Genomic DNA, 12,172 nt, shown 5'->3' with positions numbered 1-12,172 from the left:
GCTTCCAGTGTCAGTGAGGTGAGCAGCTGGCCTGCCTGCAGTCCCACAGTGTGCACTGGAGGGATGCGCCAGTGCCATGCCACTGAGCTCCTCTTGGTCGGGCACGTGCCGGGCTCTCCAGGGCCTGCAGAGCTGCCTTAGGGAAGGCGCTTTATGCCTTTACACAGTGACACAGCTGTCGCGGCACGTGTGTACTGTTGGAAGGTAACCCATGGCGTGTGTGTGTTGGTGCCTGTGGAGCTGAGGCAGGAGAAGCAGCTGGAGGACATGATGCATTGACTGGCCATGTGGAGCCTGTGCTGCGGGGCCTGCCACGCAGGGCCTGCCCAGTGGGGCCTGTGCTGCGGGGGCTGCCACGCAGGGCCTGCCCAGTGGGGCCTGTGCTGCGGGGGCTGCCACGCAGGGCCTGCCCAGTGGGGCCTGCCATGCTCTGCCTATGAGTATGAAGTGATGCTTGTACACACGGCGCTGTGAGAGCTCTCCTGTCCGCGGCTTCACAGGCTGGGCCAGGCACTCCTGCTGTCACTGCTGCCTCCCAGGGTGTGTGCTTGCTAGGAGCCAGAGCTGGGACTCGAGGCAGGCCCTGACTGGGGCCGGGCATCCTTACTGCTGGCTAAGGGTCTGCTCCTTCGTGCGTCTCGCTGGGGAGTGTACTGTGACCCAAGCTGCCTCACACTGATGGTTCAGGAACCCGAAGTCTAACCTGAGTGACAGTACAGTGCCTCCCCGAGCAAGATCTTAACAATACTATTTTTTTTGAAAGATTTGTTTATTGTTATTGGAAAGTCAGATACACAGAAAGATCTTGCCTCTGCTGGTTCATTCCCCAAGTGGCCGCAGTGACTGGAGCTGAGCCCATATGAAGCCAGGAGCCAGGAGCTTCCTCCAGGTCTCCCACATGGGTGCAGGGTCCCAAGGGTTTGGGCCGTCCTCGACTGCTTTCCCAGGCCACAAGCAGGGAGCTGGATGATGGGAAGCGGGACTGCCGGGATGTGAACCGGCACCCATGTGGGATCCCAGCGCATGCGCGGTGAGGATTTAGACGCTGGGCCGTTGTGCAGGGCGCACACATACTAATTCTTAGTTGTGAATATTTTGGATGCCCTTTGCAGGAAACTTGGGAAAGGTGGGCGGGGGAGGAGTCATAGAATGACATGGCCAGCACTCAGAGGCGGGGCTGCCTTGGGAAGGAACACGTGCAGGGAAGGTCTGTTTTCTCAGGTCAGTGTCGTGCATTTTTGTGTCAGAGAGTATGACCGCTAGTGTGGACTGACGGTGCCTTCCTGGAAGGAGTTGATGCTTTAGTGTAGAGGTTGCTTTTTAGCAGTGAATGCAAATTTATTGCTCTCTCCCCGTTGTGTCTTCTGCAGGTCTGAGTGAGATAAACTGCATGCACGAGCTTCTCACAAGCATGGTTCACAAGAGGTACGTGCCGCGTGGTGTCGGCGCCCTGCTCTGTGGGCCTCGGCTGCCGTCTCAGTGGCTGCCTGAGCTGCAGTGTCGCTGTGCCTGATGCGGCCACTTGTCTCAGGCTGCAGGTGTACCCGCTCCACTCAAGTGTGACCTTAGAGGAGCAGAACAATGTGTTTCTGAGCCCTGTGCCTGGATACCGGAAGGTAGGACAATGGGGACGCAGCTGAGCCCTCAGCTCCGTTGGCCGTAGGCCCTGCCAGGGTAGAAGCTGCGCCTTCGGGCCCTCGGCCTCGCCCACCAGTGAGCCAGGCTGCTGCTTGTGTCTGATGCTTCAGGCTGCCTTTAGAAAGGAACACGAAAATACTGTGTGCTGGGGGCCTCTCAGTCACCCTGCTTGGTGTGCCCCGAGCATCTCTGGGGCCTTGCCAGCAGCGTGGTCATTCCGGCTGTGGGAAGGTTTCTTTGATCCCTGGCTGTGGGGGTCTGGCTTCCCGAGCAACTCCAGCCCTGCTGGAGACTGTGGGGCTGTGCCCCCGGGCCCAGTGCCCACTCTCTGGGGCACTGGGGTCTGAGGACGGGTCAGGCCTTGCGTGACGCCCTACTTCTTAGGCCACCAACCCCCACTCTGGACTGAAGCCTGCTGTGTGTCGCCCCTGGTCATTGCAGATCCTGCCATACACACACCAGGGCTCAGGACAAGGCTCAGCCCTGTCTGCTGCACCAGTGCTGTGCCTGTGGCCAGCTGGCCAGGTGATCATTACCATTTGGAACCTATATGCGGAAGGAAAATGGCTGATTTCAGTTTTAAATTAAGAAGCTTTTGAGTAATTTTTATCTTTGTCTAATGATGCCTGGAAGGCCGTGAGAACCCAGGGTCCTTGGTGTCCTTAGGTCATCTTGTCGACCAACATCGCGGAGAGCTCCATCACAGTGCCAGACGTCAAGTACGGTAGGGGACGTCCTGCCCCGCACGCAGCGGTCCTGGCGAGTGCCCGCGGCCCCCGTCCTGCACACACCGCACTCCTCACCTCCCCTGGTCTGCCGAGATACCCTAGAATGCTTGGCCAGTTTTGCCTGCTCTAAGTTCACTGCTGCCGGCTGCTTTGTGGGCAGCAGGGCTTTGGGGGTGCCCAGGTGGACTCAGGATGCACAGTCTGGATTGCTGAGGGAAGCTGAGGGAGCCAGTGACCCGGCTGTGTCTGCCAGCTGGACTCCTGCGCACGACCTTGCTCCCGCGTTTAGTCCATGTGTTTGCACTGAGGTCGGTGCTGTGCGTGGCACAACTGTGGCTTAGGTGGCTGTTCTGTGTCCCTGTGCCGTGGGCCAGCAGGCCTGGCAGGGCCAGCCACAGGAACAAAAACGAGGTCGCGGTTATGGGCAGGACAGACTAGTGATACATTGAGCGAGCCCTGGGTTGAATGGCTGTGCAGCTGGAGCGCAGTGGCCAGATCGAGGGGCTGCTGGGGGACTGCGGCCTGCAGGGCAAGTGCTGGCAGTGTGTGTCTGCCCAGCCTCGTCCAGCTGCCAGGACAGATAGCAGAAACAGCAAGTGAAATGATGGGGAGTGTGCAGGGGCAGAGTAGGAGAGGGGCTGGAGGTGAGTCCTGGCCAGGGTGGCCGGGGGAGCTGGTCTGTGATGTGTGCGTTCTGGGGGGAGCAACAGGGAACAGAACCCCACATTGAGAGTGTGTGGTACTGCCAACAGAGAGCACAGGTCAGGCTCTGAGAGGAGCCTGGGAGTAGCCAGGACGTGAGAGCAAGAGGCAGCTCTGAGGGGAAGCGGCGGACAGGCACTGTACTCTGGTGGGGGTTGTCCTGAGAGAGTGCAGGGCAGACTGGACATGTGGGTCTGGGGCCTGGCTGGGCGCAGCTGGCACTGGGCAGTGGGTTGCGAGCTGGAGGCCAGGCTGTGCCCCCTAGAGAATACAGACTGCAGCAGCCACGGCAGTGAGGCATGTGGGCCCTGTGGGATGCAGACCTGGGCCCAGAGGGATGGGGGTCAAGTGCAAAGAGAAAAGTGGCCATGGGCATTGGCAGTGTGGACGGCTGCACTGACATCAACAAGGGCTGCTTTGTAGGAAGGGCTCAGCACGGCGTGGAGGGGTCCCTCCCGTGGCTTGGGGCTCAGCATGGCATGGAGGGGCTCCTCCCGTGGCTTGGGGCTCAGCATGGCGTGGAGGGGCTCCTCCCGTGGCTTGGGGCTCAGCATGGCGTGGAGGGGCTCCTCCCGTGGCTTGGGGCTCAGCATGGCGTGGAGGGGCTCCTCCCGTGGCTTGGAGTGTTGGCTGGGAAGGGCAGGAGGAAAGCTGTAGGAGCTGCAGGGGCTTGGGGCCAGGAGACAGGTGAGCAGCTGGGAGTGGCTCACCGTGCAGAGATTCACCGTGGTCCTGTCCCCTCTGCTGTCGCTGCTGTAGAGGACATGGCTTTCAGAAGATGGGATAGTGCGTGTGCCGAGGTCAGAGCCGGCAGTCACAGGGCCGTGTGTGTGTGTATGTATGTGCACATGTGCCGGGGTCAGAGCCGGCAGTCACAGGGCCGTGTGTGTGTGTGTATGTGCACATGTGCCAGGGGTCAGAGCCGGCAGTCACAGGGCCGTGTGTGTGTGTGTGTGCGCATGTGCCAGGGGTCAGAGCCGGCAGTCACAGGGCCGTGTGTGTGTGTGTGCACATGTGCCAGGGGTCAGAGCCGGCAGTCACAGGGCCGTGTGTGTGTGTGTGTGTGTATGTGCACATGTGCCAGGGGTCAGAGCCGGCAGTCACAGGGCCGTGTGTGTGTGTGTGCACATGTGCCAGGGGTCAGAGCCGGCAGTCACAGGGCCGTGTGTGTGTGTGTATGTATGTGCACATGTGCCGGGGTCAGAGCCGGCAGTCACAGGGCCGTGTGTGTGTGTGTATGTGCACATATGCCAGGGGTCAGAGCCGGCAGTCACAGGGCCGTGTGTGTGTGTGTGTATGTGTGTGCGCATGTGCCAGGGGTCAGAGCCGGCAGTTGCAGGGCTGTGTGTGTGTGTGTGTGTGCGCACATGTGCAGTGTGGGAAGGCCATAGAATTGTGGGATGACACACCATGGGTCCTAGACTTGAGCTGTGGGGACAGCTGGCCTCTGTGAGGAAGGGAGTGGGTCCTTAGATCGGGTGAAGTGAAGGAGTTCTGCTTGTGGGGTGGGTAGCACTGTGGCCAGAGGGACCGCTGCGCTCAGGGAAAGTTGCTGAGGTGGGGACAGAGCACAGAGAGGCTGCCAGTGGCTGCACTGACAGTCACCATGAAGCAAGCGTGGTGTTGAGCCTGAGAGGATTGGGGTCTGGTGGCTGTGCGAGCCGATGGCAGGCAATGGCTGTGGGCAGTTAGGCCTTCTGTCCAGGGCAGGGCTGAAGATCGAGGCATGCAGCCCAGGGAGGGCAGGGCTGGGGATTGGGGCACACAGCCCAGGGAGGGCAGGGCTGGGGATTGGGGCACACAGCCCAGGGAGGGCAGGGCTGGGGATTGGGGCACACGGAAGGGCAGGACTGGGGATTGCGGCACACAGCCCAGGGAGAGCAGGACTGGGGATTGGGGCACACAGCCCAGGGAGAGCAGGCCTGGGGATTGGGGCACACAGCCTAGGGAGGGCAGGACTGGGGATTGGGGCACACAGCCCAGGGAGGGCAGGGCTGGAGATTGGGGCACACGGAAGGGCAGGACTGGGGATTGGGGCACACAGCCCAGGGAGGGCAGGACTGGGGATTGGGGCACACAGCCCAGGGAGGGCAGGGCTGGGGATTGGGGCACACGGGAGGGCAGGACTGGGGATTGGGGCACACAGCCCAGGGAGAGCAGGACTGAGGATTGGGGCACACAGCCCAGGGAGGGCAGGGCTGAGGATTGGGGCACACAGCCCAGGGAGGGCAGGACTGAGGATTGAGGCACACAGCCCAGGGAGAGCAGGACTGGGGATTGGGGCACACGGAAGGGCAGGGCTGAGGATTGGGGCACACAGCCCAGGGAGCCTCTGCCTTGTGACTTATCATGGAGCTGTCACTTGGCTTGGCCTTAACATCCGTGCTTTTAAAATACCAGTTATAGACTTCTGTCTGACCAGGACCCTGGTGTGTGATGAAGACACTAATTACCACAGCCTGCGCCTGAGCTGGGCGTCCAAGACCAGCTGTGACCAGAGGAAAGGTGAGCTGCCGACAGGCCCTGCTGCTCGCGGGCCAGGCCAGCGCCATGTGAGCTGCCTCCATGCAGTGCCGCAGCCCCAGCCTGAGCACACACTGAGTTTTCAGACTAGCATAGCACATTGGAGGGATTTGTTCTTGGTAAGAATGCTCTGGCTTATTCTGAGGCGCTCACCGCCCCGCCCCGGCAGAACGAAGGCTGTTGCTGCGAGATTTCTTGTATGGACGGTTTCTCCTGTGTGACCCTGCCTACTGGTGCCCAGGGGCTCTGCACAGGGGTGCCCGTTGGTGCCCAGGGGCTCTGCACAGGGGTGTCTGAGCCCTTCTCCTTTGCAGGCCGGGCCGGACGCGTGTCAAAAGGCTACTGTTACCGGCTGGTGCGTAAGGACTTCTGGGCCAGCTCCATCCCTGCCCATGCTGTCCCTGAGATGCTGGTAAGGCGGGCCGACCACTGCAGAGGCTTTCCCTGGGAAACTGAAGGCATGTGCTTTGGAGTGTTGCACAATTCTTTAAGATTTTCTTTTAGTATTTGAAAGGCAGAGTTGCGGAGAGAGGGGTTCACAGAGCAATCATCTTCTCATTGGTTCGCTCCCCAGCTGGCGGGGCCTGGCTGAAGGCAGGAGCTTCTTGGCGCCTCCCGTGCAGGTTCAGGGGTCCATGGCTTTGGCCTTCCCTCTGTTGCTTTCCCGGAGCAGCCTGGTCTTGAACCAGAACCCAGATGGGGCGCTGGCATCACAGTTAGCGACAGCTTGACCCGCCGGACACTGGCCTCCCAAAGGCGGGCCTGACAGTGTTGTGTGCAGGTGCTCAGTCAGGGAGGGACATCCCTGATGGAAGGGTGCTCCCTGATGGAAGGGTGCTCCCAGCGGGGATTACCCCGGGCCCGCTGTGGTGTTGCAGTGGACGAACTTGAGCCTTTCATCTCCCTCTTCCTCTCCACTTGGTGTGCTCAGCTTCTCACTTCCCTGCTCCCTTCTCTCCTCCTTTAGTTACCAGACAGGTCTCCCATCCACTGGGTCATTCCCCAAAAGCCAGGAGCCTGAAACACCAACTGTGTTCCTGTGGTGATAGCAGGGACCCAGGCCCCTGAGCTGCGGTGCACCTCGCTGGGACTCAGCCCAGGACCTGACGGGTGCAAGCATCATGGCCCCCTTTCCTCCTCCTCTCTCCTAAGCCCTTTCTCTGTGTACCCCCTTGGTGTCGCTTCTCTTTCGTGTGGCACCAGTGTGTGGATGGCTGAATTGGGGCTTTTCTTGTTGCTCTGTTTTGTTCTTGCAGCGTTGTCCCTTAGGAAGTACCATCTTGAAGGTGAAGTTACTTGACATGGGGGAGCCGAGAGCTTTGCTGGCCACTGCCCTTTCTCCGCCCAGTCTGGGTGACATTGAGCGCACCGTGCTGCTCCTGAAGGAGGTGAGTGCGGGCGCATGCTGATGAGGAGGGGCCGAGGCTGGCCTGGCTACCACTGCAGTGTGTCTGGGGAAGCCTGTGCGGTGGTGAGTGTATGAGGCCGGTGGCTTTGACCGTCCCTTCACTGAGCCTCCTGCCCTCAGCCCTGCCTCTGCTGCCTGCCATATGTGGTCACTGGTGAGAGGTGGGCAGCAAGGACTCTGCCCAGTTGGCTGCTGTCAGTCTGTGGCGCTCCCTTCAGGAGCCCCTTGTCCACTCCCAGAGACCCTGCACTGTCCCCTCAAGTTCTCTGGCCAAGCTCCATTCTCACTCCTGGGAGCTGGTGTGAGTCGGCGTGCTGTTAGCACCTGCTGTTCTGTGTCGAGCCCTTCAAGGGGAATTCCTGGGTCTTTCCCGTGGGTACTTTCTAGGCTGTTCCTTGGCATTGTGGGATGCTGGCTGGACTTGTCTGATTGTGAGGGCAGAGAGGTGTTTGCTCCAGAAGCCTCTGACAGGCCAGGTCTCCCATGGGTGACACGAGCCCAGGGCATGGACCATCACCAGCTGTCCCACTCCTGGCTGGAGTTAGATGCAAAGCCAGAGCACAAGCCCAGGTGCTCTGGTGTGGCAGGCAGGTGTCCCAGCGCTTGGCCTGGTGCCTGTGCTGTATAGAGCTCTGCCATGGGGCAGGTGTGCTCTGGGTTCTGGGGCACGGGGGCAGAGCTCACCAAGCTCACTGTGCTGGCACAGCACAGTGCCAGCCGCTCGTGGTAGAGTTCCAGCTGACAGCACCTGTTGTTGGCTAGGTGGGCGCGCTCGCAGTCAGCGGGCACAGGGAGGCAGAGAACCCTCATGACGGTGAGCTGACCTTCCTGGGCAGGGTCCTGGCCCAGCTTCCTGTTAACCAGCAGCTTGGTAAACTCATCGTGTTGGGGCACGTGTTTGGGTGCTTGGACGAGTGTCTCATCATTGGTGAGCGGTGAGGGCCAAGGAACCATGGGGTGGGGAGCTGTGGTGTGGCGGAGGGCGTGCAGGGGCTGTGGGCTGGAGGAGGGCCATCGGGGCAGTGGGGTGGGCTGGAGGGGGTGCTGGGATGGGTGGTCAGTGGCGGTGGGGCAGAGGGTGGTGGTCAGGAGCACTGGGGAGGGCGGGCAGGGCAGCGGGGAGGGCGGGCAGGGTGGCGGGCAGGGCGGTGGGGAGGGCAGGCAGGGCGGGGAGGGCAGGGCTGCCTGCCCAGCCAACGCACACTGCTTTTCTGTTGTCAGCGGCAGCTCTTTCGCTGAAGAATTTCTTCGCCGTGCCCTTCCGGCAGCACCTTGATGGATACAGGTATGTCCCTTTCCTGCGTCACCGTGTCGCTCGCCGCACTGCCACTGGGTGACGGTGTGTGCTGCTTCCAGGAACAAAGTGAGTTTTTCCGGCCACAGCAAGAGTGACTGCATCGCACTTGTGGAGGCGTTTAAAGTGAGTTCTGGTTGGGCCGGTGGTGGTCAGCGGGTGTCCTCCGAGGGAGCTGGCAGGTGTCTCTAAGGGGATCTCTGGGGCTTCAATCTGGGCTGCTAGAAGGGGCTGGGCCCGGGACTCCCCTGTGACGGAGTTGATGAGAAAAATTAAACTTGCAGCCTTATGTGGTCACAGGGCAGTTAAAACGATTGGGTTGAGAAGTCTAATTGACAGCCCTGGTTCTGTCGCAGGCATGGCAGGCTCGCAGACAGCGCGGAGAGCTGCGACATCCCAAGGTGGGTCTCTACCACGCTCGGGGTCGGCATGGTGGACTCCTGGGGTCATTCCGTGCTGTGGGGGACCTCATGCTGGACCCATGGGGTCTGAATTGTCCTCCCTGTGGCCTTGGCTGGCGGTGTGTTCAGTTGAGGCTCATGTGGTGGGCTCCTCTCTGCCTCCTTGTGTTCCTGCTTGGTCCGAGGCCTCAGCTGGTGGCTCCGTTCAGGGGCACCAGCTCCGCCCTAAGGCCACTTCTTCACCATGCAGCGTTACACCTCTGCCCCCCAGTAATCAGGTTGTCAGGCAGGTGGACCCTCAGGAGAACACGGCTGAGGGGCTGGGTCCCCTCCTGAGACCAGAACCGTGGGGGGGTCGCCGTGGCCCCCATGAGAGATGGCTTAGTGGCTCCATTACTCACGTCTGCGGCCAGAGCTCCACTTTGTTACTTTTCTGCTGAATGTTGTGCTTCTATGTGTTTAAAGGATGAACTTGACTGGGGACGGGTCAATTACATTCAAATCAAGAGAATCCGAGAGGTGAGTGTGAGTTGTTGGGCGGACTGGCCGGTGCTGGCCGGCTGCTGCAGGCGTGCGCCCTCTGGTGCCTGCAGTGCAGCACTGCGGTCCAGCGCCTTGAAGCGCTTCTTCCTAGGTAGAGGTTAATGAGGAATGTGTGTGTAGTTTCGTTTGATTTTTTTTCCAGTATATATCAAAATAAGTGTTCTTTTTAAATTTTAAGGCTTATTTATTGGAAGGCAGATTTACAGAGAGAAGAAAAGCAAAGGAAAAGGTCTTCATCTGCTGGTTCACTTCCCAGATGGCTGCCAGGCTGCAGGCAGGAGCTCCTGCCGGGTTGCCCACGCAGGTGTAGGGGCCTCTGCTGCTTTCCCAGGACATTAATAGGGAGCTGGGTTGGAGGCAGAGCAGCTGGTTTTCCTTAGTGCCTGCATGAGCACTCCACTACGGTTACAGCACGTGTAGTCCCAGAGCTAGTGTGTCTGTAAAGGGTTGGGGACTGGCAGAGGGAGAGATCTTGAACCCATGGCCCATGCCCAGATGCCTGCGTAGCTGGCGCTGGCCCGGTGGGCAGCAGGGCCCAGGCTCAGCCTCACTAGGGATCTGGGGTTGAGAGTGGAGCCAGCTGAGGCCGGGCCCTCATGGGGCACTACTGTGCCAGGAGGCTCGGTTCCCTCTGTGCCCAGCGCCAGCTGCTGCAGGTTGTCTTCATTCCTCACACTTACCCTGGGGACACGTCACCACGAGGCGTCAGGCTCCCACTGGTTTTCTCAGGTGGCTGAGCTGTACGAAGAACTGAAGAGCAGAATGTCGCAGTTCAACATGCACGTGGGCTCCCGGCGGCCGGTCCTGGACCAGGAGTACACACACAAGCAGCGCTTCATCCTGCAGGTGTGGGGGCCGCCTGCTGCCTGCTCCTTCTGCGGGGCGGAACAGGCCTGTGCCCGGAGAGGAGGGGAGGCAGGCCCGGCTTGCCTCTGGGGCTGGTGTTCTCTGACTACGGAGTGGGGCTCCCTGTGGGTTCTGGTGGCGTGCTCCCCTTTGCCTTGAGAAAGCCTTTGTTTGTAGCTTTTTACTTTTAACCATGTGGTTTTTGAACAGGGGAGAGAAAGAAAGAGATAAATCTCCCATGTGCCGGCCCCTCATCAGATGCCTGCCACAGTTAGTGCTCAGCCAGGGCAAGGCCAGGGCTGAGTCTGGGTCAGCCACGTGGTCAGCAGGGTCCCGAGTGCTGCAAGTACCTGCTGCCTCCCAGGGTGCACCTTGACAGGAAGTGGAGTGAAGCCAGACTCAAACCCTGGCTCTGATACGGGGTGTGGGCGTCTGGGCAGCAACGTGAGGGCCAGCCCGCACACCTGTCTCTCTGGTCTCCTGTGAAAGTAAAGGTGCTGGTCTTAGCATTGGCCACCTGCACAGCAGGTCCCTGACGCTGATGGGTGCTGGTCTTAGCATTGGCCACCTGCACAGCAGGTCCCTGACGCTGATGGGTGCTGGTCTTAGCACGGGCCACCTGCACAGCAGGTCCCTGACGCTGATGGGTGCTGGTCTTAGCATGGGCCACCTGCACAGCAGGTCCCTGGCGCTGATGGGTGCTGTAGCATGGTGGCTGTGTGTGCAGGTAAAGAGCTGTTGCGTGGGCCTCATGCAGTGGCAGCAGGAAGTGCATCTGGCAGGGGGATAGCCAGCAGCCTGGGTACGAGGGTGGTACCTATAGCCTGGAGGAACTGAAGGTCAAGGAGCAGGGGTCCTTGCAGGCGCACGCTGCGCAGGCTGAATCTGCGTGGCAGGGAATGCCGTCAGCCGGCCTGTGCCCAGCAGGCTTCTGAGTGCGTTTCTCCTGGCAGCTGGGATGGACCTGTAGAGCTGTGTGCCCCTGGTGCCACACTGGGGCTCTGCGCGAGCAGTGTGCTTCCTAAGGGAGTGGCACCTGGGGCTCGGGGTGCTCCTCCCCCTCCTCCCTGGGGTGCTCCTCCTCCTCCCCAGGGGCTCGGGGTGCTCCTCGCACACCTTCCTCCTCAGGTCGTCCTAGCGGGTGCTTTCTACCCCAATTACTTCACCTTCGGACAGCCGGACGAGGAGATGGCGGTGCGCGAGCTGGCCGGCAAAGACCCCAAGACAACCATTGTGGTGGGTGCTGGGGCTAACTGGGTCTGCCTGTTGGTCAGCAGAGGGCCAGTGTGGGGTGTGCCGCTGGGCTAAGTGCCAAGGGTGACCCTGGGAGTGAGCATTTGGCCCGACTAGCCTCTCCATGTGCTGTCATGAATCTACAATCCTTTTAATATTGTTTATGTAGTTGGGAGGGATACATGCCCTTGTGCGTCTCTGACTGGGGTGGGGGATCAGACAGGAAGGTGGGACAGACAAACGCTCCAGGCAAAGGGGAGGATGGGATTGCTGCGTCACTTGATGACACCTTAGAGACCCTGATGTGGGGGGGTGCGGTAAGGGTGCTTTGGGTTTTGATAGTTCTGAGAAGTTGCTGCTTTTGTTGTACTGGGGTCACACGCTGTCTTGACAGAGGTCAGGAACCGTCTGTGGGCTGTTTGGCACGTCAGTGCTTCAGGTTACCACGGGGAGAGCTGGCAGCTCGGTTCTGAGGCTCGCCCGGTGATTTCCTGGGGAGTGTTGGTTTATTCTTAAGTTCAGGTTTCTTTCTGGCTGGAAGGCATGGCCTGGGTGCGGTCACCCTCAGCCACAGGTGCTGGCTGCGGTGTCACTGTGGGTCAGTGATTCAAACTGTGGCAGAGCAGTGCGTGGTGAGGTCAGTGCTGGGTGAACGGCAGGTGCTTAGCCATAGTCAGGGTTATGGGCACCCCCGCCACGGCCACTGGTGAGAAAGGGGAGGAGTGTGGGGCAGTGGAGGGGCAGGGGTGTGGGTGGCACGGTGACTGGGGCAGGGGTGTGGCTGGCGGTGGAGGTTACAGGGGTGTGACTGGCATGGTGAATGGGGCAGGGGTGTGGGTGGCACGGTGACTGGGGC

At 60.5% G+C, this 12,172-nt stretch overlaps 1 protein-coding gene across 2 annotated transcripts in view; it reads left to right on the top strand.

The window, feature by feature from the left end:
- The window catches only part of TDRD9 (tudor domain containing 9), a 59,212-nt gene that overhangs the window by 27,667 nt on the left and 19,373 nt on the right, over positions 1 to 12,172 (top strand). For both annotated transcript variants that reach the window (XM_004584514.2, XM_058655512.1), the window contains 13 exons: positions 1,371 to 1,425; positions 1,532 to 1,616; positions 2,305 to 2,362; positions 5,469 to 5,573; positions 5,906 to 6,003; positions 6,848 to 6,979; positions 7,762 to 7,927; positions 8,221 to 8,284; positions 8,356 to 8,419; positions 8,650 to 8,694; positions 9,160 to 9,213; positions 9,967 to 10,083; positions 11,212 to 11,319. In XM_004584514.2, coding sequence (XP_004584571.2) covers positions 1,371 to 1,425; positions 1,532 to 1,616; positions 2,305 to 2,362; positions 5,469 to 5,573; positions 5,906 to 6,003; positions 6,848 to 6,979; positions 7,762 to 7,927; positions 8,221 to 8,284; positions 8,356 to 8,419; positions 8,650 to 8,694; positions 9,160 to 9,213; positions 9,967 to 10,083; positions 11,212 to 11,319 — 1,151 coding nt within the window. The remainder of the gene's footprint in view (positions 1 to 1,370; positions 1,426 to 1,531; positions 1,617 to 2,304; positions 2,363 to 5,468; positions 5,574 to 5,905; positions 6,004 to 6,847; positions 6,980 to 7,761; positions 7,928 to 8,220; positions 8,285 to 8,355; positions 8,420 to 8,649; positions 8,695 to 9,159; positions 9,214 to 9,966; positions 10,084 to 11,211; positions 11,320 to 12,172) is intronic.

This window comes from Ochotona princeps, chromosome 26 (assembly GCF_030435755.1).
Source record: "Ochotona princeps isolate mOchPri1 chromosome 26, mOchPri1.hap1, whole genome shotgun sequence".
In the NCBI taxonomy this organism is placed as follows: Eukaryota; Metazoa; Chordata; class Mammalia; order Lagomorpha; family Ochotonidae; genus Ochotona; species Ochotona princeps.
Note: the sequence above shows the minus strand (reverse complement) of the source record. Positions and strands in the feature narration are given on the sequence as shown.